The 27,298-nt window shown below is 41.5% G+C and overlaps 1 protein-coding gene across 33 annotated transcripts in view; it reads right to left on the minus strand.

Annotated features, from left to right (window-relative positions):
• Positions 1-652: 652 nt before the first annotated feature.
• The window catches only part of NCOA6 (nuclear receptor coactivator 6), a 102,941-nt gene continuing 76,295 nt past the window's right edge, over positions 653-27,298 (minus strand). For 22 of the 33 annotated variants that reach the window (XM_070588105.1, XM_070588098.1, XM_070588095.1 and 19 more), the window contains 6 exons: positions 25,012-25,133; positions 19,208-22,195; positions 16,168-16,236; positions 13,136-13,172; positions 9,154-9,302; positions 653-1,224 (listed from right to left, as the gene is read on the minus strand). In XM_070588105.1, coding sequence (XP_070444206.1) covers positions 1,181-1,224; positions 9,154-9,302; positions 13,136-13,172; positions 16,168-16,236; positions 19,208-22,195; positions 25,012-25,133 — 3,409 coding nt within the window. In that variant the 3' untranslated portion in view covers positions 653-1,180. The remainder of the gene's footprint in view (positions 1,225-9,153; positions 9,303-13,135; positions 13,173-16,167; positions 16,237-19,207; positions 22,196-25,011; positions 25,134-27,298) is intronic. The other 11 variants (XM_070588102.1, XM_070588091.1, XM_070588081.1 and 8 more) reach the window with 2 other exon arrangements.

Here is a 27,298-nt window from a genome sequence, read left to right on the forward strand (position 1 = left end):
GAAAGGGAAAAAACCTGGTCATGTTGATGAGAAGTCACCCTTAAGCCTGATGCAGATGAGAAACAGGGCAGCCAAAGAGTGGAATATAGTGGACATCTCTGAAGTACAGAACACAAAATGACCGCTTCTATTTGGGAACTACCCCCTCTAACCACAGAACTGGACTGAAGGTGGAAAGCTGACTTAAACTGGGCTAGATTCTTGATGCTGTTACAAAGAATCTTGCTGGTCAGTCTGGGCTTATCTCCTGAATGGAGGTGTAAACACAGTTGTTTTGGAGCAACCCATCACATGCATGGAGAAGCAGAAATATGAGGTGGAAAAAAAGTGCTATTTGGGTTGCTGATGGCTTCCAGTCCCAGAAAATCCTGGGTGGCCTTTGATCCTCTCTAAGTTGATTCTGTTATCTGCAGCAAAAGAAATTTGACTAATGTATACCAAAGTGCCCAGTAGACTGCTGAAAAGGGCTAGTTTCTTTAAAGCCAAGAATGAGTTGAGTGAACAAACGTGCATTTTTCTCAACTTGCCAGGTGCATCTCAGGTGCAATGAGGACAAGACGGGATTCTAATTCACAAAGAAGGCTGTTCCTATTCATTTATGGTCCAAAGAGCGAGCTTGCTCACCCAATGATCCCTTACCAATAACATAACGTTTATGTTCTAGGACAAAGACATTTATTTAACACATTCAGTATTTCACATTGTACAAACCCTTAGATTCTCTTTATTCACTGGTCCATTTCTACAACAAATACATCCAAAACACTATATAATAAAATTATTTACAACATTTCCAAATGAGAAGATTCCTTTTGCTCCCACTACTGCTATTCACACACAGTACTTCCACAGCACAATACATCATTAGAAGATCTAAAAATGCTCACCCTGTACTCTAGGCTGCTTAGGAAATGTGAAAACTAATAACATAATCGCATTAGCTCCTCTCAATACATGGTAACATTTTAGAAACCTTGAACTTCATCTTGCAACACCAAGGGGGTTCAACAACTCTGCTTTCCCCATTGCACTTTACGAAACAGGTTGCAGGGACTAGGAAAAGGGCCACATTGTTAAAATGACTAACTGTACAGAAATGGATTTTAAAAAGTCACAGCTCAAAATTGCTCTTTGTAAAATTCACACACATTTACAAGTATCAAGTCGCTGTCCAGCTTGTTTACTTGGACTTTCTTCGCTTGGATTGCACCGCACTGGTTATGTCTGTGGGGGAAAGGAAGGACATGTTCAGCTGAGGCAACTCCTTGCAGCAATGCCTTTTAGATAGTCCACAAGAACCACGGCTGACCTAAGGAGAGCCCTATTGAACTCTGCATCAGTCTCCAGGCCTCAGAAGGGGCACTCAGTATGGAGAGGTTATCAGGCTTCTGCGGGAAGAAGGTATGGCCCTGTACATGAGGGCCTACGATCGGGGAAATGTGATACAGGTGGTGAGAGGTGAAGTGCACATACCCGGCTGAAAAAGTGGGAGGGGAGAGCTTCTTTAGCTGGGCAGTTGACACCACAATCTCTATCACCAGTTCCTAGTACCCGATGAAATGATGGATAGACTGACAGTGCTTTTGGTGAGAAATCAAGAGTGATGGCTACCAGGAAGTGAATAAATTGTGCCAGAGTGCAAAAAACCAGCCTGTGGATCCTTTTTGAAGCCAGGCCATTGTGTTGCTGTAAGGAACTCTTTGCCATGCTACAAAGTCTCTAAATAACATGACTGCGACCCTTGGTCAAGTGTCTACTGTAGCTTAGCCCAGTATATCAAGGCTGTGGATACATGCAGGCATTGAAGCAATTCAGAGCAAGCTACAGCCAGCTCTGAGCCCAGGTGAGCCTGAGGGCTTCATGGAAGAGGTGGGAACTAAGTGTGTTTTAATTACTCTAATTCCTCTTGTATTTTCATTGTCTTAATCAACTTAATCTTATCCCGTATTTAAACCATGGTTCTCAAAAACTTTTCCACAGAAACATCTTCTGCAGCAGAGTACAAGGAATAGCTTGAAGCTCTCCAAATGTAAATATTTCCTTAAAATCTCATACTGATCTTAAAAATTCACCCTCATTCTTCCTGCTGCTCCACAGTAGATATTTTGGTTTTAATATGAAAACAGTGTTTTTTTTTTCTTCTTCTTCTCCTCAAAGCTCCCCAGTATATAGTTGTATATTCTAGTTGTGAGTGACTCTGGTTGTGCTATGTGGGATGGCACCTCAGCATGGCCTGATGAGCGGTGCCATGTCCGTGCCCAGGATTCAAACCAGTGAAACCCTGGGCCACCAAAGCGGAGAGCGTGCACGAACTTAACCACTCGGGCACAGGACCGGCCCCCACAGTGTTTTAAAATTACTTTCCATCATGGGGGCCAGCCCCGTGGCGCAGTGGTTAAGTTCGCACGTTCTGCTTCTCAGCGGCCCAGGGTTCGCCGGTTAGGATCCCGGGTGTGGACATGGCACAGCTTGGCAAGCCATGCTGTGGTAGGCGTCCCACATGTAAAGCAGAGGAAGATGGGCACCGATGTTAACTCAGGGCCAGTCTTCCTCAGCAAAAAGAGGAGGATTGGCAGTAGTTAGTTCAGGGCTAATCTTCCTCCAAAAAAAAAAAAAATTACGTCCCATTAGGAGAAAAAAATGTTTTCTAACACATTAATGTGTAAGATAAATCAGACCTATCCATTTCTGGAAACTAGGCTGAATTTTCTGATGATGCATTCTATGTTCAATGTTCTAAGCAATTTTTCTTCTCTCTTTTGTATCATAAGTATTTTGAGAGCCCAGACTCAAAATGTAGATGCAAAAAGAAAAATTTTACTGCTCTACTAGCTACAGGAATTACTAAGAAGTGAGGCCTTGATGACTTTTCAAGAAGTGACCTGTACAATGTTTCTGAGCTTCTACTAGTGGAAATTTCAATATGCTTATCTTCTTGTTGAGAGGACATACTGCTTGTGCCATGTGGTAGAATCAGTCTCTCTGATTTACTCATTAGTCTTCTGCTACTCAGAGGGTAGTTAATCTGACAGGATGTTGATAACGGTGTTCTTTATTTTAATTCCATATAAATAAACTAAGAGTCTTATACAGCCCACAACTCCCCATAATTAACTCTTTACGTCTAACTCTCAAGCTGCATATTCACTGTAGCAAATCTGTCATTTGCAGTAAAACTATATATAGAATTTTGACTGAGAGTTCATCCTTAGAAAAATAACTGTTAATAGGTCAACTTTGGGAACTTCTCCTTTGTTGTGATAGGAAGGATCAAGTGGGCTGAGAAACACATATATGGCTGCAAAAAGAGGTGGGGAGTCGGGGGAACAAGCAACCTCAGGCTCTTCCCCCCTCCTTCCTTGCTTGTTCCCATCTGTCACTGCTCCAAAGCACCCAATAATCTGGCAGGCTGCCTCTGCTTCTGCGGATGAATCAACGAGTGGGGCCATGAGTAAACAAGTGATTTATGCTAGACACTGCAAAAAAATAATCTTTTAGATACCAGTGGGAGGTAGGAGTGGTGGTGTAGGGTGTACTTTTATATTTCTATGAGGGAAAAAACCATATCAACCTGATTTTGAAATGTCTTGTCACTTTCCCTGGATAAATCTAGCCCATCTGGGTCACAGAGCAAAGTCACTTTTGATGTCTTTATAAATATGTCTGAAAAAATGAGTTTTTTGTTTTTATGGTTCAATTTTATACTTCCTCCAAAATGTTACCACTCCACTGAACACATTGAGAATCCAGAGACAAACTCTTTAAGGTAAGGAATTCTAGGGAAGTAATATAGTGGCTGATAGAACATTCAGGGTATACTTCAGGCCTGTTCCTAAAGGCTGCCTAGCTTATCTGACTATGCATAATCCCACTCCCAAGCCCCCATAATAACACCATACTGGGAAAAAAAAATCACATATTGTTGAAAAATTCTCAGTTTTTTATTTTATTTTATTTTGAGGAAGATTAGCCCTGAGCTAACTGCTGCCAATCCTCCTCTTTTTGCTGAGGAAGACTGGCCCTGAGCTAACATCCGTGCCCATCTTCCTCTACTTTATACGTGGGACGCCTGCCACAGCATGGTGTGCCAAGCGGTGCCATGTCCTCACCCGGGATCCGAACCGGCGAACCCCAGCCCGCCGAAGCAGAACGTGTGCACTTTACCACTGTGCCACCAGGCCGGCCCCAATTCTCAGTTTTTTAAACCATCAAGGATTTTACAAATTAATGTCTTCACGGATATACAAACAGTCCAAAGACTAATAGTGTAGTTACATCATTTATATTAATATTTTAGAACAAACTATATGGTAAAGAACTGGGTCAATAGTCTTTCAGGTGGTGGTCCACGTATGTCCTTGGGGAACATTTAAATTTATAATTTGATAAGGGCATTTTTTCAGCCTGGTTGCCTCAGGTTGACTTTAAGCAAATTTGGTCAAATCTATAGTATAAGGTTCTATTAAATCTTCTAGTATCTTCCTTTACCTTCCGAGGAATTTAAAAAATTGACCTTGACCTTGCTCACTTCATTGTGCTTTCTACTCTATTACTTCTAGCCAGAATTTCTATTTAATTGTAAAGAAGTCTGGAAATTTCCTTTCAAAATTTGCATGGTAGGCTTGTAAATAATGCTACAAGAGTGCAGTTTCAGACAGTTATTATTCAGGGTTCTCCCATAAGATGTATGTAATTGTGCTCATTTGCCTTTCCACAAGAATAAGACTTCTGTTTTAAGTATATCTGTATACTGTTTTTTTTTTAAAGATTTTATTTTTTTCCTTTTTCTCCCCAAAGCCCCTAGTACATAGTTGTATATTCTTCGTTGTGGGTCCTTCTAGTTGTGGCATGTGGGACACTGCCTCAGCATGGTTTGATGAGCGGTGCCATGTCCGCGCCCAGGATTCGAACCAACAAAACACTGGGCTGCCTGCAGTGGAGCGCGCGAACTTAACCACTCGGCCACGGGGCCAGCCCCTGTATACTCTTGTTTTTTGACTGTTGCTTCTCAAGGCACTGGCTGTGGGCAGGGTAGAGCTATCACCCCACTTTGCTGTCAGAGGCATCTTAGGGCACCCTAGGGACACCGACTGCTGCTGCTGATTACAGGTTGCTCTTAACTTCCCTTCTATTAGCATATCTTCCCTGGTTTCAAACTTACACATTGAACTTCATGTTTTAAACTACGGATCCTTTTTCCCAGTTGAAAATATAACGACTATTATAAATATGAGAGTGAATAAAGAATAACAAGAGAAACTAGAAAAATCATTTCTGTTTTAATAGGGAACTCATCCTGTCAGGAAGCAGAACTACTCATTTGCATATTTGTAAACAACACATCTGATCAAGTGCAATTTTAAGAAGATATTCACTGATTTGTGGGAGCCAATTTCTGTGTCTGTAATTAAAAGTGTGTGTGGGGGACCCAACCAACCCAAAACAAAACAACAGATTGCAGGGGCGGGCCTGGTGGTGCAGTGGTTAAGTGTGCATGCTCCACTTCGATGGCCCAGGGTTCGCCGGTTCAGATCCCGGGTGCGGACATGGCACCACTTGTCAGGCCATGCTGTGGTAGGCATCCCACATATAAAGTAGAGGAAGATGGGCATGGATGTTAGCTCAGGGCCAGTCTTCCTCAGCAAAAAGAGGAGGATTGGCAGCAGATGTTAGCTCAGGGCTAATCTTCCTCAAAAAAAAAAACCCAACAGATTGCAGTGACCCATCAACCATGTCGGCCTCTCTGGACTTGCCCAGAAATCATCTAGCCCACCTGCTCCAACTGGCAGTCTAGCAGGCCTTGGCCAGCATGACGTAAGCAAACTCTGTTCTCACAGCAGGAGCATGACTAATGTCACTGGTTCCCCAACAATACAAAAGTAGCAATACTTTTCATTATATACTCTTATTATACTTCTCAGCTTTCAAGATTCTCATGGAAAAAAAGAATGTTTTTGATTTTGTTTGTGCATATATGATCAAAATCTTATGAGTGCAAAACGGCAAAACCTTTTTCCTCCCTCAAAACTTTAAGAAGTACTGAAGCAGGAAGATGTTTCAGGTGCCCAGCTTGACATATGTCTCCAAGTTTGAGGTGCATAAATTTTAGAAACTAGGCTGATGTTTTGTAATCACTCCCTGGGTATGAGTTGAAATACAATCACTGAAGTTATTTTATGACTTTGGCTCACTTTTTGGATACAACATAGCAGGCCAAATAATATGCATATTTATTCTTTATTTTGGACCCAAGAGGTCTAACACTTAAAAACTAAAACAGCTATAGCACTCATTTCTGATTTAAAAGGTAACATACCCTAGGACAGTTAAGGACTGACAGCCTGAGGGCTTGAGGCTAATGTGGAGATCTATACATGACTGTGATTCCTGGGCTCTGGCCAGAGCTCTGCCATCCTCTAGGAAGACACTTACCCAGCACCCCTCCATGCAAGATCACAAAGCCTGGGAGTCATTATTTCCTCTCCTAAGTCAGTTGCTAAGACTGAAAGTGTAGATGGGGCAGGCCTTCCAACATGACCACCACCACCTGGGACAATGTCCAGTTTAAGTATACAGGTCTATTCCCCAGCCTCCTCCTAAAATAGGTTCCAGCTTTCCATCTTTTCTTGGCTGGCAGTTCACTACAGAGTGGCTCTAATTTGGGCATCTCTTCTAACTATCCCAGCTGTTCCTTAGATGAATTCTTTCTGGTGCACTGTAAATGACACCTTTAGTATCTTGAGGCTCTGGGCTCAGGCCAAGTTTCCAAAAATCTGGTGTGTCACATCTCTAAAGGCCAACGCTTTTTTACTGTTTGAAAGGTAAATAAACAGAAGCCTAGAAGACCTTGATCCTTTGGGAAAGTGAGGGGCTAAGAGAATACAGAGGATTGAGGGGAAGCAGAATTTCCCATAGAACTCCAGGAATCTTCCCTTTTGTTCTCCAGGTTTAGTACTCAATATATTGAAAGGTGTGCTCCTTCCAAACAAGTTTCTACCTAGGAGATGATTCCCAGAGACGAGGAAGAAGTTGTTGGTTTCATTTCTTTATCCAAGGAGGGGATACCTAAGAGGACCCTCCCTGTGGTGTACATGGTACGCCTGCAGAGGAAAGAAGGCCCCTCTCAACTTCTCCCCTCACTCTCTGGTGGGCTGAGGTAAGGTGACTTCTACACCTCTGCTTTACCAATGTATGATCTACGGACTGTGGCCTACTCCCAAGGGCTCTTGTGAGGCATCATGAAATTCCTGCCCAGAAACATGACCTGCCAACGACAGCTGAGTTCTCAGATCAGTGTCTGGTGTCTAGTGTTGGTGCACCCACAACCTGCCCTGGTCCTTCAGGCTGGTGTCCCAAGTGGTACTTGACTGTGTGTCTCAGCAGCCCTGCTGATATCAGGCACTTGGCCAGGATCCCAGCCCTTGCCCAATCTGAGCTATTCAAGCTCAGCACATTTTCTGAGAGGATGAAGTATCATACCCTTCTTCAGATCTGGGCCTTTGCATATGCTGTACCTTTTGCCTAGAAACTCCATTCAACCCTCATAGCGTGGATAACGCCTCCTCATTCTTTAGGTCTCAGCTTAAACATCATTTTGTCCAGAAAGCTTTGGCAGAGGAGCAAAGCATCCCAGCTATATGCTCCTACAGTACCATGTAATTTTGCTACCATAGCTTTAACATTTAACACTGTATTAGAGTCTGTTCTTCCGGCTAGCACGTAATTGAGGTGATGAAGACAGAGACTCTATCTATCTTTCCACTATTGTATCCCCAGAGCCTGGCATGTAGTAAGTACTTAATAAATAGTTGATAGATGGTTATTAATTTAATAATTATTGATTATATACCTCTTTGTATTGGGCATCATTCTAGGCATCAGAGATACAGTGGTGAGCAACACCAGACAGCTCCTGCTCTAATAGATGTCTATGTTAATTACCTATCACATACGTAGAGATAAAGCTACAAACGTGGTGTTATGAAGGAGAACACGATGCTATGATTTCTCATAGCAGTGACAACGAAGCTAAGTAGGGAGAGTAGAAAGTTAATGAAGTGCAGAGAGGAAGAAAGAGGGAAGAAAGCTTCCTGCAACAGGCATAACATATATAGGCTTGTGATAAGAGGGATGAGGATGGCATGTCTGAGTTGCTGAGGGAAGTCAGATGAGGCTTGGAGAGGGTGGCAGGGCCAGACCACATAAAATCCTGTGGTCCATGTTGATGCTTTTAGAGTTTAACCCTAATTACAATGGCAAATCATTGAGTTTTAAGCTAGGACAATAGTGAAGATGGGGAAAAACGCATGAATTTGGGCCATCTGAGATAAAATCAGCAGCTTTTTGTGATGGATTAGATGTGAGGGTAAGGGACAGAGGTGCCAAGGAGGACTTGCCCAATGGACAGATGGTGGTGCCATTCACTGAGATGGGGAACGATGGTGAGGACCACATACTGGGGGTGAAAAATCACAAGTCTAATTTCAGACATGTTGAGTTTGAGGTCCTCTTAAGGATGTACATGCAGTTGTCTAAGATCTCTAGAGGTCTGTACTAAAAATACAAATTCAGGAGTCATCTGTGAAAGGCTGTAATTAAATAATGGGGGCATGAATAAGATCAGTTAGGGAGAAAATATAAGTTGAAGAGAAAGGGCAACTCAGGATTGAAGTTTGAGGAAAGCCAACGTCTAATGGCTGGGTACAGAGACTGAGAAGGAACAGCCAGAAAATTATGGAGAGTTCTAGGTTACAGAAGCCAAGGGCAGGTTAATTCAAAAAGGAGATGGCAGTCAATAAAGAAGAGAAAACTGGTAGTGTAAGGTTCTTGAGAAGGTCACAGAAGGTGGGATCAAAGGCACAAGTGGGGGAACTGGCCTTAGACTTGAAGAGGGACAGCTGCTCTGTTATAGTGGGAGCAAAGGAGGACACTGGTAGATTTATGTCTTGGTAGTGAGAGTTGAGGGAGTTCTATTTTCTCTGTGAAGAGGTGAGAGTCTCTGCTGAGAGAGAGGCAAGAAAAGAGGGTCAGGGGGTTTAAAAAGAATAGAGAATGGGAAGAAGAGTTGACCACAGAAACACGTCTTCTCCTGCTGTGATAAGGATCCTATTCTTCTATTTGACCCACAAATAGCACCCACATCCCACTGCTAACCTTTAGTAGAGCTGGAGGCTGAAGCAGGCCGAGAGGATCGCTTACGATGTCCATTTTCCACACTTTCAGAAGCGGCAGTTGGCTCTTCAGTTCGGGAGTTTCTTCGGCTTGGGGTTTTTGACTTTTCAATTATCTCTTTGGGCTCACTGCTGACAGAGGGAAGCATAAAGTATCCAAGGAGGTGAGAGAACCAAGTCACAAAAAAAGGGCTTTTCAGATAGAGTTTCATTTATAAGGCAGCAGATTAAGAACTACATAGTTATTCTGGAGAGAAAATATTCCACCCTGGGACAATGAGCACAATTAACTGTCTACATAACTGACAATTTAAAAGTGAGTCTAGTTTGTTTCAATAGTAAAAATAAAATACTAAAGCATAACGCTGGTGAAATTGTGGAAAAACAGGTAGAAAACATTAAGAACTTGGACCAAAACTCCCAAACTTCCTCACCTGTCTTCCTAAGATAATAATATTCCCATTCAAAAATTAACAGTACCTAAAATCTAGGAAATTACTAACATATGCTGACATTTACTATGAGCCTGGTATAGTCAGATAATGGCATGATACAAGTCACATTATAGAACATACATGGGAATATATTCACAATACACTGCTGGGTATATTGATTGCCCCTACCTCGATCCCCTTTTTTTAGTATGTAAAGATTTAAACTGGTAACATCCAGTATTGTTGAGGGCATAGGGGCAAAAACTCCTGATGGAGTGTAAACTGTGTAATCCAATGGTTCTCAACAGGAGGCAGTTTTACCTTGTAGGGGACATTTAGCAATATCCAGAGACAGTTTTGATTGTCATGACTAGGGGTGAGGGATGCTACTTGCATCTTTTGGGTAGAGGTCAGGGAAGCTACTAAACATTCCATAATGCATAAGACAGCCTCCCCCACCCCCCAAAAAGAATTATTTGATCCAAACTATCAATAATGCTGAGGCTGTGAAACAGTGGTGTGATCCTCTGGCTCAGCAATTTCACTTCTAGGTGCCTAAGAAAACAAATCTTTTCACAGAGCTCTAATTACACACAAGGATGTCAAAGCATTTTATTTTTACTAATCAAGACAGACCTAAATGCTTAACGATAGTAGATAAGTTAACTAAATCGTGGCACATCCATATGCAGTGATGAAAAAAATCATGTTACATAAGGGTATTTAATGATAAAAACTGTTGATGAGACATTGTGGGAAAAAAGTTACCAACATTATGAATAGTATAATCCCATTTTCATTACAATATATGAGTGTATATGTAACCACAAATGAATGAATGAGTGTGAGATATATATGTATGTGTATAATGTACAGTGTTTACATATAGATATAACACTGTATCTAGTGTTCACATATAAAACATTCCATCTCTATCTGTACATATGCTCTGTGAAAAGGACCAGAAGAAGATCAACTAAAATATACACAGTGAATATTGTTGAGTCACAGGAATACTGGTTTACTGGTGAGTAATTTTCTTCTTTGTAATTCTCTGATCTGAATTTCAAGTTTTCTTTTTTTTAAAACTTAATTTTAGTGAGGTAAGATTGGTTTGTAACATTATATAAATTTCAGGTATACATCATTATAAACTTTTGTGTAGGCCACATCATGTTCACCACCCAAAGTCTAGTTGCCATCTGTCACTGTACACATGTGGCCTTTCACCCCTTTTGCCCTTCTCCTTCTCCCTCTGGTAACCACCAATTTATTCTCTGTCTATGTGTTTGTTTCTTGTTGCTGTTGTTTTATCTTCCACACGAGTGAAATCATATGGTATTTATCTACAGATGATATTTCTAGAGAGGTAACAATGTAGTAAAGACTAGACTAGCTATTGCTGGTTTTGAAGATGAAGTGGGCCATGAGCCAAAAAATGTTGGAAGCCTCTAAAAGCTGGAGAAGTCAAGTTTTCTTTAATAAATTTCTTACTACTTTCATGGTTCAAAAAATGCATGTTAAAATCATTAGGAAAAAAAGAAGCTGATTAAACTTGCTTGTAAGGCATGGAACTGAAACAAAAGTAATGCAACAAAACAAGAAAACAACTGGTCAAAGTGATGCCTCTTCTGGGAAGTCTTCCATGACCTCACTCCCTAAGTGGAGTTGTCTCTTCTGTCTTTTGGGTTCACAGTCTGTATCTGGCGTTCTAGAGCACCCATCAGACTGTACAGCATGTTTTATTTTAATATCTTGTGCTTCCACTAGATTGTGAGCTCTTTAAGGGCATGAACCATGGCCTGACTATCAACTATCCCTACTCCTCCACTGCTCACTCATGCCAGAGGAGCCTTTGCTACTGGCACTATGGCTGGGAATCTGGCCACACTGTTCATTACCCTAGCTTTATGTCTACCAAATACCCAATAAACCAAGGCAAGTCAAGGAGAGGTGAGACAGGAGCTGGGGTGGATTTACGAGTCAGGGGGATTTACACATCCTTTTAGAGGTGGTGAGGATGGCTTTCTGGCTAGGAGCCCAGAAAATGGTCAAAGCTTCTGAGGAAGTAAGATTCCTAATGAAGGTACCTCTTTCTCCTGGCAAAACAAAAGCCACAGCAATACTGTCCTGCTATTTATATGGTCAATGCTCAGGCAGGTCTGGAAACAAACACCCACAGGGTATTTTTGGTCTGATTATCTTCCTTCTCTAGCCACATAGTTGTATATGCTTGAGAAGTGCAAATGAATTCAAATATTAGCCCAATCCAAATAAAACTAGACAGGCAGAGTAGTGTAGTAGGAATAACAATGAATTTGGAGTCAGAAGAACAGGGGTCAAGTCTTAGCTATGCATTTACTGGCCATGATATTTAATTTTCTCTATGCTTTCTTATTTTATTTTTGCTGAGGAAGATTAGCCCTGACCTAACACCTGTGCCAACCTTCCTCTACTTTATATGTGGGTTGCAGCCACAGCATGGCTGACAAGTGGTGTAGGTCTGCGCCTGGGATCTGAACCTGTGAACCCAGGCTGCCAAAGTGGAACGTGCCATACTTAACTATTACGCCACAGGGCCAGCCCCTCCATGCTTCAGATTCTTGTTCTATAAATCCCCATCTTTTGTGCCACAATACGTTAAGTGTAAGGGCTCTGGAGTCAGAAGGTCTGGGTTTGAATCTCACCTTCACTATTTATTAAATCTGTGGTTTTAGGCAATTTAGTTAACCTCTGTGAGCTTTAGGTTCCTTATCTGTAAGACAGAATTTACTTTCCTAATAGATACTGTGAAAATTAAACGACATAATACATCTAGGGGACTTGGAGGCCAGCACATGGCATGCAATAGCATTCAAATAAACGTTGGCTATTATTACCACCTCACAGGGCTGAAAGAGGATTAAATGAGAAAATGACTGTGAAGGTATTTTACAAACTAAGTTGATGTACAAATATGATAAATTCTTTAAAATGTTATCTAGTGCATTCCTACACTAAAAAAGGAATGACTTTTGGAAAATAATACTACTCTTCTCCTTGGGGCAAATGAGGTTGAAGCCACAGTTCTATTTATATTTTGTTAGGTTATGTGGGGCAGCATAGTATAACAGAAAAGGTGTGGTTTTTGGCATGAGACCCTGCCTGTCTTTCTCTCTCACTTGCCTTGAGGATCAAACAGATACACTTCAGAAGGTATTGCAAGGACTACTATTAATGACAATAAGAGCAACAGCTCCTATATTGAACATTTACTATTTTCTCACTATACTGAGTGCTGAACATGTTATCTCATTGTTTTCAAAACCACCACAAAATGGTAGAAACTCAGCCACCAAGTTTTATTCAGAAATGTTACCTCTGAGGGCTTAGGACTCATGACAGCTCCCTGCTTCAGCAGGAAAAACAGACTGGTAGAAAGAGTGAAGGGAAAGGACAAGGTGAGGAGAGGTTTAAAGGCTGAGAAAGCTGACACTCTTCAAATAGGCTTATGCCGTATTCATGCTAATTCTGCAGAAATGATCATCTTACCTTTGTCCAGAGACTATGGCAGCATTTGCCTCGAGTTCTGTAAAAAATACAAAGGACAGAAATGAGATGTGGGAGCTTCTGGTGTACAGGTCCACAGGAAGAAGCTAGGTGTCTACACAAACTCTGAATGCCCTATTTAGGCTAACGTGTCTCCACACCCAGGAAGATCCTCACCCTACATGGTATAGAGACAGAGTTGGCACGGACACAACTCAGTTGTCTGGGGCATAAGACACTTACTCAGTCTATTTTTATTTCTACTCTGCACTGTGAAATAATCCTGTTTGGATCAACAGAACTAAATTCACACTGCCTGGTTCATATTTCACCCAGCTATAACTAGGTTATTAAAATAAACCTCTTCCTCTCATATAGAAGAGATTGTTTTCATTCTTAGAATATCTCCACCCTCTTGACATTATTTTTTTAAAGACAGTAATCTTCAAACATGTCTTAAACATATATTTAGGATGCATTCTCCTCCGAAGGACTTCCTCATTAAGTTTTAGAGGGCAGACTGCTTTGCTTTGAGATGTCGCCTACAGACCCTGTTATGTTCTCTCTTTTGCAACTTCCCAGCAATGCCGTCTAAGAAAGCAAAATCTCAGTAATTTGTCTAGCAGGGTTTTGCTTAAATGAGCATCCTATGGGTTTACTAGGCACTTCTTTCTCAGCAACAACAGAAAAAATCTTCTTCCTCCATTATATATCTTTAGGTAGTTCCATCTTTTCCAAAAGACCTTCCCTGATGCACCAGATAGCAGTGATCTCTCCTGCCTCTGGCCTACCACAGCCCTGTGCCTGTACCTGTCCCCACTTTTAGGGAATTCAACACCTTAGACTCAGTGTACATGTCTAACCTACCCTACTGATTACACGGTAACCTCCTTGAAGGCAGTGAAGTCAGAGTGTCTTGGTTAAAAGTTTGACCTCATTGTTAGTCAGGTGACCTTGGGGAAATTACTTGACCTATCTGTGCTCAAAGCTGCATCTAAAAAATGGGGATAACCACTTTACCCACTTCGAAGTTAAGAAGATTAAGTGAAATAACATAAAAAATTTAGCACAGGGGCCAGCCCCGTGGCTGAGTGGTTGGGTTCGCGCGTTCTGCTTCGGTGACCCAGGGTTTCACCAGTTTGAGTCCTGGGCGCGGACATGGCACTGCTCATCTAGCCATGCTGAGGCGGCATCCAACAGGCCACAACTAGAGGGACCCACAACTAAAAATACACAACTATGTGCTGGGAGCCTTTGGGGAGAAAAAGGAAAAATAAAATCTTAAAAAAAAAAAAAATTAGTACAGCACCTGGTGCTCAGTAGGAACTCAATGTTAGCTATTATTATGATTGCTATGATGTGCACATTGATGCAGCCTTCCTGTGAGGAGGCTGGACCACTCTGCCTTCAATGTAAGATGCCGGCAGAAAAGAATACTTGCTTCTCACTTGCTATTTAGCTTCCCACATCTAACTCATAAAACCTGGAAACCCCTTCGCAAGAAACAGATACCAGCTCACTGAGTCTCTGCTGCCTTGCTGGCTCTGCTGGAGCAAAGAAACTCAGGTAATATGTGCTCAAAAATGAAAAGGGCTCAAGTCAAAAGAGACTGATAACAAAAAAATCTTGATTAGTTTGCTCTTTTGAACAAAATTCAATGCTTTTGAAAATTTTAACACTATCACAGCCAATTCGTATAAAGGAATTTGGTGAGGGCAATTAGTGACGTAGGGGGTATTTTAAGGAGATTCACTTAAGCCAAACTTTTTAAAGGAACAGGACTCTTCGGCCAACTATGCTGAGAAGGAGGACATATGAGATGGTAAAGCCCATTTTCTGGAGAAAGGAGCTGGGGCAGGAAATGGAATTCCACTCCCCCTTCTAGTTGTTCCTTTTCTCACCAAAAATGAGTTTTACCATCTGATCCTTTCTCTGAATAATTTGCTCCATGCTCCCCTTCTCAGATACTAGCACGATGTCAGGCATCATGTGAGCAGTTGGTAGCAAAGGAAGAACCTGGGTAGCTGAAATGGTTTTTGCTTATCCATTTTTTCCAGAGGACTGTTTTTACCCAAAAAATGTGTCGTGGAAAGTACTATCCATCACACAGGACACAGCACCCTGAAGCAGGTTTTAAAATAATCACAAGTTATACCTTACTTTTATGGCTTAGACTCACAAAATTAAATACGGTTGTACTGTTGGTTTTTTTCTTACTAATTTTGTCAACTGTGTGAATTGTACTGTCAGTGAGATTCTAACTTCCTTGTGGAAAGCAGTCATGCCTTGCTTTTTTTTTGTACCCTTCAATGACCTACAATGACAAAGAGCCAGGCAAGACTAAACTGTAACATATCTATGATATTTATCTGCTTTAGCAGTTTAATTTATGAAGGCAGCGTGCTGTTATTTGCCATCAAGATCCTCATGTGCTCAGAGCTGATCCAGCATCCTACAGCAGTTACTTGTCAGATTACCATGGACTCCATCTTTCAGAAACACCATCCCTAGTGCTATTTACAATATCTTGGTCATGGGAAGAAACTGAATGCCATCCAGAGATGACTGAAATGACTCTAACTCCCTGGAGGGACAGCTGCCTCACTGTAGCAGAGGTTCTCAGAACAAGCCTCCACTCCTGTCATAATGCAATTATTATCTTGGTGCAGTAACGCTTGCCACTCCAGTGAGTTATCATATACTAGTCAGTCAGCTGCCAGCTATGGGTGCCAGGGTCATGGAACAGGGCAAACTCTGCAATGGAAACCATCCACGGCTGGGTGGTAGACAGACAATGGGCACCGAGATGCCCTTCTTGAGTTCCCTGGCTGACACTAGGAATGTGTAAGAAGCAAGCTAGTCAGGGGGAAAATAACCTCAAATAGTACTGCACAAGCTCTGCCACTCAACTGAAGTCTGCGCTGAAGCAAATAGGTAAGACGGTTTCAGCCACTTCCCGGCACACTGAGGACAGCAGTAGTTCCTTCACATTTAACCCATTCCACTCTGAGAAGTTTTTCTAAAGTGTGCCTTACCTGGTCTGGCAACAGACCCCTGCAGTGCTGTAGCTGGAGTTTCCTTTGGGACTAAACTCTGTGAAGGGGCTAAGACAAGAAAAAAAATACAGGCCTTTTACTTTCTTTTCTAAACAAAACAGAAAGCATTGACTGAATCAAGGGCTAAGTAACTGGTGAAATACACATACTCTTAGAGAGTAGTACTTAAATTTGGCTTTGAAAGTACATTTCAAAACTTTTGATTTAAAAATTATCTATTATAACACTTAGTGAGAAAGAATACCACTAGGGATACTTGTTTCTCCTTTTTGTGTGTACAAAAATCAAGGAAGGAGGTAGCCATGAGGACAACAGCACCTGTAATTTTTGCTTCTTGGGGTCAAGTGCTGTCCAGTACTCTAAAAAATCCCAAAGCATACCTTAGTAGGCAACCCAAACCACTTTCGGAGGAACAATTACACAGTTGACCTTAGCGTTTAAAAAACTATGTCTCATCCCTCCAAAGACTAGTCCTTGAGACCTAAAATGAAGCATAATTTATTTTGTACTTTTCTACAGCACCTGGCAAGAGTGATGGACATAAAGCAGGTATATAATTCACACTTAATGAATAAATAAATTCAATATGTTACTTAACAAACAGTTACCAAGGGGTAAGGCACTTACTAGGGACAAGGCACTGTGCCAAGCACCCTTAGAGATCAAATCACATCCTTCTTTCCCATCAGGAACTCAGTCTAGTATTAAAGATAAGATATGGTATAACACATATGGTACACTGGAGTGCACTGTGATGTTATATGAAGGAGATTCGTAAGGTATCAAGTGTTACAGGACTCCAAAACAAGGGAGAACAATTCTAGGTTAAGAAATCTGAAGGTACATTAAAGGGAGAAACATCAGAATTAGGCTTTGAAGGACAGAGAGAACTTAGGCTCTTGAAGAGGAATGGAATAGAATACACAATGTACTCCAGAATGGAAACTTATTGGATCACACAGTAAGGATTAAGGACACAGATATGCCACAATCACTCAAGGGTATGTCCTCCCATCTTGACACTTCAGTCTAACATGCTAAATCAACTGTGCAAAAGTAAGTTTTACCCTCTTGAGGAGATTATGAATTTTGTAGGTTTCTCTCCATGTGTAGTCAATAATCCATTTGTGTTAAGAATTTATTTTGGATGCATATCTGATAAAGCGTAAAATGATATTTAACTTCTACTTTTTTTAACTCCAGTACTGGTTTTTCACATTTTCAAGGTAAAAGTACAGCAGCCCTTGAAAAAGAATGGAATTATCTTAACTAAAACTGAGAATTTTTTCCAACTGTTGGTTCATCTCCCCAAGTCTCACATATTTCTCTAGGATTATATACATCCAGAAAAAAATATTTTTGAATTGCTTCATCATTTTTCTCTTGGTACCTGAGGGGAAGGTTCTCTGAAAGGAAGTAGAGTGGAAACATTTAATAGCAGAGAGTATTATTTTAGTCACATCAGGTTTCTTTTTAATTCTTAGGGCTCACCTACATCAACACAACTGGAACAACAAACCTAAAGCACCCAGCTCTGTGAAGCCTGTCTGCTGCAAGGGCAGTGAACTCCTTGAGGGCCTTTATCCCTTCCTGTATCTCTAGCATTCAAGTGAAGAGGCAGAGAGAAGGGAAATTAACCTTTCCAGAGTTCTGTGTGAGGCAGCGTGTGGCCACTTTACGGTAAGCTCGCTCACTGAATCTTCATATAAATTCTGGGAGATAGGAATTACAATCTCCATTTTACAGGTGAAGTACATGGCTTACGAGAGGTTAAAGACTTTATCCAACTGTGATTGATAACCAGTGGAGCTAGAATTTGAACTCTGATCTTACCCGGAAGCTTGTGTTCTTTCTGCCCCTCCTCCTGGGTGCTTACCACTCAGTGGTAGGCACTGGAAGCATTTTAGCTGCATAAACAAGATAGGCACTATTAACTGGCCTAGGATATAGCAAAGGTCCTTCCCAGCTTTGGCAGTGTGTGACTGATCCCATTCTAGGGAAACAGAACTTCTGTACCATTTAAGCCTCACAGAAGGAAGAACGTGAGTGTGAAGGCGTAAGGGAAGGAAGGGAGGAGTAAGGACACCTACGCTCCATCAGTAGCCCACCTTAACAGTACAAGGAAACAATCTGAACCACACATACATGAATGGAATGGTGTAATTCACAGAAAGACTGCATCAAAAAGAAACTGGTAATAACAAACTTTTACCATTTGTTGAACGATTACAACATTCTAGTCCTGTGCTAAGCATGTTATATGCATTATCTCATTGAATTCTTACAACCACTATTGAACTCATATTACAAAGGAGGAAACTGAAGTTTGGAGTAGCTAAGTAACTTGCCTAAGTCCATATAGCTGGTAAATGCTGGTGCTGTGATATCAACCCAAGTCTATCTGTCTCTCAACCACTTTGCTCCTCCAGTGTCTATTATCATGAAACCTGGTTTTCTGGAAAGCTCTCCTCTGGAGTAGCCAGTCAGTATGGAAGAGTCCCTGGGATAGAGTACAATGAGGAAGGGGCTATGAGAACCCTGCTCTGAACTGTTGAGAGCAAGTCTTTGTCATGGTGAGGAGAACCTGCAGAAGCTGCTGTTCACATTTAAGAGACAATGTCAAACTGTAGGTTCATAGTATAGACTTTGAACAAATACTGAACTTCTCTGAGCTTCAATCTTCTCACCCATAGAATGGGGTTAGGGCTACCTGATATGGTTGGTATGAAGATGATGTAAAATAACATATGTAAAAATGCTTACTTGTAAAATGAAAAACTTTATATAAATGAAAGGTGTATCACTTCAGGACCTGAGGGAGAACCATGTTAATGAATGTAAACTTAATATGAGATTTTAAAAGTATATTTCCCAGTGTACTTCCAATAAACAAAACTACTACTATTGCCATTTAGCCCATTCTTCTTCCTCCAAGTAGAAAAGGAGCCATGCTTTCTCTTGTGGGATAGGTCATCAAAAAACTGACATTAGGAGATGATGCCAGGCCCCGAGTACATACCTATGCTGGGCAGAAGCTCTGGATGGGATCCCACCTTCTCCTCCACTAGGCCACCCGCAAGTGGCTCAGATGCTATGCCAACATGATTGTTTTTTGTGGTCGGCGCCGCGGAGATGAGCTCAGAGGGTACCAGAGTGGTTACTATTGAGCGTACACTGGTGGGGAGAGTACCGCCAGGTAAGCTGGGTCCTGCTGAGGTGGAGCCCGGGCCCACAGGGCTAGAGGTCATTTTTAGCAGAGTGGGTGCTGGGGGTGTTGGGGTTTTACTGTCCAGCTCTGTGGATAATTGCTCTGTTCCCATGAGCCCTGGAGCTGTGGTCTCTAGCCCTTGGCCTTCAGTCTCTCCATCTGCACCATATTGCTCTTCCCCTTTCTCAAGAGAGCCTGTAACTTTCTTACACGCCTTGGTCAGCAAAATCTGGCCGATTTTGTCCACTTTTCCTTTGCCCTTACTAGATGAGACTGGGCTTCGCCGGTTGACAGAGGAGCCTGGACTATTAGTCAAAAGGGGAGAAACCATTGTGGTTGACTGTGAAGAGGGCAGAGTGCTCTGATCTGCTGAGGTGCTCACCTGAGGACTGACCTCATCTGGATTCAATTCTTTCACTTGCTGGACAGGGGGATGAGGAGGGACAACTGGAGAAGTTGTACAAGGAGGGGAAGGAAGCTGGACAGGGGTGGCTCGTGAATTAAGGACCAGGGGTCGACCTGTCTGTATGTTTGGAGCAGGACTACTGGAGGGGACATTAGGTGGTACAGGAGCAGAAGAAAACTTTATGTTCTGAGGTATGTGTAAAGGGCCAACAACTGCAACAGAGGGAGGCATCAAGCCAGAGCTGGTTGTCAGTGGGGCTGCAGGAATTGTGCTTGGCTGTGATCCTTTCATTACCTGAATTATTGAGGATGAATTGATAAAGACAGGTGTAATAAACTGAGGCCGGGCATTAGACTGAGCAGCTGACTGTCCCTCAGAAACCATAACCTTGCTACCCACATTGGGCATTGTGACGACTGTTGACATTAATGCAGACTGCAGGTGAGTTGGCAGAGCTGCTGATGTGTTAGCTGAAGTTGTGATGGGATTGGAAGTTACGAAAACAGTTATCTGATTTGGGGGCAAGGGAGTAGAAATGGAGGAAGAGCTGACAGGTCTTGGCATTACTGGAGGGATGCTTGGTGCAACATTAGAACTGACCTCACTCAATTCTGGATGCACAAGGGTTGAACACGGCTCATTACTGTGAGGTAAATTTAGGGAATTAGAGGGTTCTTTAGAAGAAGACGGATCCTGCAGTGTGGGAATGACAGATGCTTTTTTCAGGTCTTCCCCAGAAACTATTGGAGGTGTTACTTCCAAATCTGTAAGCCCAGGAGGTTTAATGGTCACATTAGGAGCTCCGGAGTTGTCAAGAAGTTGACTTAACGATGTTGGTGCTTCCCTCATAGCAGGAGACACCAAATTTTTGTTCTCTTCGACACCTGTAAGTTTGTTAGGATCCGAAGGTTGATCCTTTTTGGATTGATCTTCAGGGATAACCATTTTAACTTCTTGAGCAGGGACTGCTTTTAGCTCAATGTTTACCTGCTCCTTCCTACCCTGGGAATTCTGGCAATCGCTGTCCTGAGGCACATTCAAGCTCTCCTTGTTATCCTCAAGAACACCTCCCACTGCAGCCACAGGCATGGTAGGATTCTGAGGATTCAGCCCACAGTTGTTAGGGAAGCTCCCAGGTACAGGGGGATTGGCCAAGGGAGTAGGACTGACCAATACGTTTCTTGGCAACTCCACGTTCTGCAACAGGGCTGCATTTGTTTGAGAGGCCAGGGTAAGTTTAGGGGCTTTTGAATTTTGTCTCCCAGGACTTGGGGTAGTTTTCCTACTGGAACCAGGACTAGACCTGCGACTGTTGCTTGGACTTGCCCGTTTTGTTGCTCCAGTATTAGACTGCTTTCCGGAATTCACCACCACAGAATCTAATTTGTGAGTTTGTGGGGCAGCAAAATTGGAAGGATTATTCATGGTAAGATTTGAAGGTGCTTGCCCGATGGCCTTCAAGGTTGTTGGATTTAAGCCCTGTTGATCAAAGCCTCTGTTTAAATTTGGCCTAGGAGGTAAAGGAATATTAATCTGTGGGGGGAAGAGTCCTGCTATGGAGGCATTGAGTCTTTCTGGTGATAGACTGATTTCTGAAGGTTCTGTGCTGGGTGGGCGGTTGTTAGGTGTCTGAGGATAATAGGGCCTGGGGCTGGCTCTGTTTGGTGTTTTAGGCCTAGATGTTTGGGTTGGAGCAGCCACATTTGGAAAGTGGTGGCCATGAGAGCTGGGCAGAGAATTTACAGAGGGTTGCTGGGGAGTTGCACCTTGAGTTGCTGAAAGGGGTGATGGTCCAGGTTTTGGCCCTGTCATCATTAACTGATTCTGGGAAACCACTAAATGTGAAGGCATGTTATTTGGGCCTCCTGACACAGATGGTACTTCACTGCCACTCGCTTCAGGGAGTGAGGACATCTCTCCCAGTGGTGAGCTGGAAGGATTCTGGGGGTTCTCTTGGTATATCATTTTCCTTGAATTGCTTCCCAAAGGAGTATTCACAGGCATTGGCATTCTTTGTTTATCAGGTGACGGCGGCACAGAGGCAGGTGCTTGCAAACTGACCATGACAGGCACACTGCCACTCTGTTGCATGGGCATTCTTTGGGAATCTGGGTTCAGGGGGCCCCTTGGGGGATGAACATTTTGGGAGACTGGAAGCCTAACTGATTTGGGGTCCTGTTGCATCATAAGCATCATCATCATTTGTTGCTGCTGCTGCTGTTGTTGCTGCTGCTGAGACTGTGGTTGATTGGGAGGTGGTGGCTGCTGCTGCTGCGGTGGCAGTTGTGGTTGTGGTTGCTGCTGTGGTGGCTGTGGTGGGGGTGCCACATGCTGCATGAGCTGAGGAGGCATCTGCTGATGTGGCCTCTGTTCAACTGGTTGAGAAGGATAACCTAAAACGAGCCCCCAAAATCAGGGAAGTTAGATTTTCAGCAAAAAAGCTTTGCTACCTTTAGAGTATAGCCAAGCAATACTCATCTAGGTGGCACAGACTGTGCACAAACAGCTCAGGCATGCCTGCTCCCAGGGGGGAAGGGGCAGCCCCTCATTATTTGACATAAGCAGATGCTTAAGCAAAAACTGCTTGAGGAAGCAAAAAGCAAAGCATCAAGAACCTGGAGCTCCTCAGTCTTCAGGGTCTGAATGAGATATTACTGTACTAAGACTCTAACAGATAGACACTGTGCTATGTACTGAAAATGGCCAAGTTTATACCAGCCAAAGGTTCAGATGAAATGAGAAAAACTCCATCACCAGCAAGAAACTGACCACCCAGCACTGGGGTCTCATTCAGGCATAATAAATATTTCACTGTACTCGTGAATGAAGTAAAGCATTTAGGATTCACTTTTTCTGTTAGCAAAGATTAATTTTTTTAAGACTTGGTTTTGTTGAAAACACGAGCATTGAAGACAGGCTTTTTATTCTTTCAACAGAAGTAAAAAATAAATTCTAGGGTTTAATTCCTTAAGAAAGAGAGATTTAAAATTACTCCAATCCATTGGCTACACACACCATGCTGCATCCTTCAGGGGATGCAAGTGGATGCATCACCTGCATTCAGCTTGAGGCAATCCAATTGAATTAAACTGCCTCTCCAATGTAAACCAGTTTAATAAATAGTAGGAGCTAATGAGCTGATGTACACATTGTAAATAAAATGAAGTTTTTATGGCTACACTGAAGTTTTTATGGATATTAATTTCCATTTACTTTCTTACATGTAAAATTGTATTTGGATAAATATTTTCTATGAATCCACAGTTGGAGAATAAGTAAGCCAGAAGCAGAGCCCTCAGGAATAAAAAATAATTTCAGGAAAAGAACTCTGAGGGACAATATCTTACAGATTTGCAGAAGGCAACATCTCAAACGATTCTTTCTTTTGTGAAGATTTTACTTGGCATTTTAGAACTCAAACCTTATACAATCAGTGGAAAGGATGGAAAGATCATTAAATTAACCAAGAATAAAGGTGGTTCAGTAGGAAAAAGTGGGCATATAGCTGGGATACAATTTTATAAACTAGATTTATTCCATCGTTGCATGAAAAGTACATTAGAAAAGTTTTAAAGATAAAACATACCAAAGAGAGCAGAATAGACATTACAGCAACCTTTTGAAAGTAACAGTTAAAGGCATGGTTGCCATAAAGGTTCCAGAAGCTGGAGGTAGAGGTCCAAAGGGCACTAATGATAAGAAGACAGACTGGGGTTACCGTGACAGAATGGTGGTAAGGGAGAGCCAGGACACACACAGTGCCTATAACATTATGAAAAAACAAATTTATTAATCAAGGGATGCAAACTCATAAGCCTTCAGGGGCCAGGCTGGTAGCAAAGAAGAGAAGTGGGCTGGTATAAGACAGTAGTAGTCCTGTGGACATAGCCAAACTGTAGTGGATGCTCTGTCCAAAGGCATTTAAGTTCAGGTTTTTGTTTGGTTTAAGACACTGCATGACAATTCAAACACATTATAGGCCAAATTCAGCCTGTAGGATCCCAGTTTGCAAACTGCAGAAGGGAAGCAATAATTTGCAAGGGCCCCTGGGATTCATATAAGAAAAATTCAGATGTGTCGGAGTGAAGAAGGTACCTCCCAGTTCATAATGCCTTCCGGACATACCCGCCAGAGACTGGTGACCTCCCAGCCTCAATTGCGCTGCTGCCAACTCACTGATAGGAACTGTAGTGTGCCCGAACAATTTTTAAAATAACACAAAGTACTGACATCATGATGGGTTTACCGTTTTTTTTTTGATTCACTTTTAAAATACACAAATTAAGGGTGGATTAAAGTTTATCCCTAAAATAACATCACTCTCACTTACATGCCAAAAAGGAGGTGGAATAACTTGTGAGGAAGAAACAAAACATAATACTTTATACACACAGGGGAAAGTGGCCTAACTGTGACAGGCTTGTGTGTCTTGAACTGTGTCACAGGTGAATAAGGTTACAAATCTTGGCTCAGGCCAAGAGTAACCTGGTATAGAGACATTGTGGCACCTGGCCTTAGTTCTGTAATACCTAGGGTGGAATGAATGAATTTTAGGAGCTTTTTCCTTCCCAATATAATTTTTCAACACTTAGAGGATAATATTATTTTATAAGCAGAGAGGAGTACAACATAGGGAGCTTCAACAATATTGGTCCTATTTATTATTAAGCTGGGTGGTAGGTACATGAGTGTCTCTTTTATGATTCTTTATGTATTTTTTATGTTTAAAGACTCATAATAAAACTTTTTTTAAAAAATATTATTTATACCCTGTTTTCTGCTTTGAGAAAGCCCCAGTAGGAAAGGCTGCAGGTAAGGCAGGCAAGCAGGATTAGAGCGAAAGCATCTTTCCATTTAATCTTATTCCATTTTGATACCAACAAGAACCTTGACACTGATAAGAATAAAGAGGCATTTGACATTTCAGTCTGATTTTATGAGGACTTAAAGTAAGGAAGACTAATTTGAGCAGAATATATATATGTGTATATATATATACACACACACACACACACACATACATCCCTTCAGAAGTTATATTTGAAATTTTTAACAATATCAAGGCAAAGTTTCCAAATATTAGACACATTAAATTGCTAAAGTAGCCTCGTTAGGAAACAAAATAAAATACCACTGTATCCTTGAAGAGAAGCTTTATAATGCATATAAACAATGACAAGTGTATAATCTTTAGCTAACATTTTATCACCTGGTGGTCTGTTTGAAAATTCTGGCAGTTTAGGGCCTGAGCTGTCCAAGTTAATTCCTTGTTCTCCAGGCAATGGCTGCTGATCGGCCTCCTCCAGACCAGCTGGGCGAGTATCTGGGGTGCTAAAAAATAAATTACACATTTGAGAGCAAGTTGTATAGTTTACACACCAAAACTTAGCTTAACCCCTCCCCTATTTCTGAAGAACTAAAATCTACTTGCATTCTCATCTTACCATTACTTACATCTCTCTAGTTTGATAAAATATTCAATATTTGGCATAAAAATAATCTAGAAATTTCATTAAATGTTGAAATCCACTTAATCTAATAGCATGGCTATTTATTCAAAGTGTTTTTTACAAATTTCTGATACAATGATTTTCATGTAATCATCCATCCCTTAGATGTTTTAAGATCTGATCATAGTTTGGGCTATCAATATTATAAAGCACTGTTTCTGTGAAACCACACTATCTTTGGTGTAGCTATCAAATTCAACCAGGGAGTCTAGACTGTTTCTTTCTTGTGGATATTACAGTGATAGCTCCAACAATTCACAAAACTTTGCAAGAAGTTGTAGGTTGCCTGATGAAAATGGTATTCAGAGAACAAAGAAAGATGGAGAATACCAGAAAAACCTAATTAATTTTGTTGCAGAATAAGTATTTGCAGACAACCCCAAAGCTTTCATTTTTACCTGGGTGTATCTTAGAATTTTTAGTGGGGAAGAAAAAGGAAGAAAACATTATCTAACAGCCATATTCCGCCATATTCCCAAAGAACCAGAATGCTCACATCCCTCATTTTGTTTGTAATCTTACTCCTAGCTGCACCTTTCTTTCCTACCTTTAGTTTCCCTTTGCCCTAATCTTGGTCACCTACTTTTAGACAGTATTTTATCTCATCATTTTCTATGTAGTTTCATAAGCCTTACCTTAATCCATTTAAAAAGCCATACCACAGGGAAATTTAGAACCTGAAGCAGGTCCTTAGCACATCCAGATGCCTATATCGATTTGCTCCTTATATGACTTCCCTCTCACTTCAAATTATAGGCAAGGATTCTGTGGTTTTCTTTACTTTCAAGAACTATACTGCTAAAAAAATCTCAGATATCTGGTGCAGCCACCTCATGTTATGGATGAGAAAACAAAGACCCAGAGAGGTATAAGAGATATGCCACAGGTTCCACAGTGAACTAGTGGTAGAGCTAGGAGCAGGTGCTCTTCCTATCAAACCTACTCTCTCCCTTTCCTACAAGCCTTGATACTATATAAGGCCCTTTAAACAATCTGTAGCCTCAACAAGTAAGCAATCTCCCTCAGGGTTAGGGAAGACAGCAAAAATACATACTAACGGTAACTGAATAACCTTGCAATTATACTCCTAAACTACTGGGAGGAATGCATATCACCACGAAAAATGTTATTCCCACAGGTTGATGGCAAAGAATTTAACTTAGAAAGAGCTACTGCAAAAATCAGATAATTAAAGGGCTTATTCAGTCTAAATTCAGGACATTATAGGTGGTTAATATATAGTTATTGACTTTTAATGTATAAGATTCAAGAAGCAGTAACTGAGTATGATATAATATTAGAGTACAATCAAAGAAATGTTGTGGGAAGGCTGGGAGAAAGGTAGTTGGTTTTGTTTTGAACATTTATGCTTGCTTAACTAAAGCTCCCCTATTCTTTTCTATAGTTGTAGCAATTTATTTCAATTAACCCCTTTTACATTCATTAGTTACTATTCTCTGTTAATAAATGTCTCTGAATTCCAGTTTTATGATTAAAGGCAGAAAATCCAGTTCAATCAATACTCCTTCTGGAAATATTTTATCAAAGCCCAAAACATGACTTAAATTAACACTTAGCTTCAGGAAATGAAATATTTAATTGCCCTTCCTGCTGTGATCTTGCAAAAGAACTCACCTGGAGAGCCTTTACTGAAAGGGTAACTGATTTAAAAGATCCAATCATCTGAGCATGAGGTTTTAAGCTTCTAGGGATGATAAAGAGCCTTTAAAGGAAAGGCACCCGTACAAAAAACCATTTCTATTTGAGAGACAGCAGGGAGTCTCTATCAGCAGTTTTCATTTCCAAAACACATTTTGTCTTCTCTGGTTCCCCAATGGCCACTATAAGCCTGAAGTGCTTTGCGGAGTTGCACTGTGGTAGCACAGGCTACTATTCAGGCTCTCAGTGCCACAACCCCCGAGACTACAGACATAAGAGACATATATCAGTCAATTGCAATGTATAAACCTTGTTTGGATCCTTATT

Source organism: Equus przewalskii, chromosome 21, assembly GCF_037783145.1.
Source record: "Equus przewalskii isolate Varuska chromosome 21, EquPr2, whole genome shotgun sequence".
NCBI classification, from domain to species: Eukaryota; Metazoa; Chordata; class Mammalia; order Perissodactyla; family Equidae; genus Equus; species Equus przewalskii.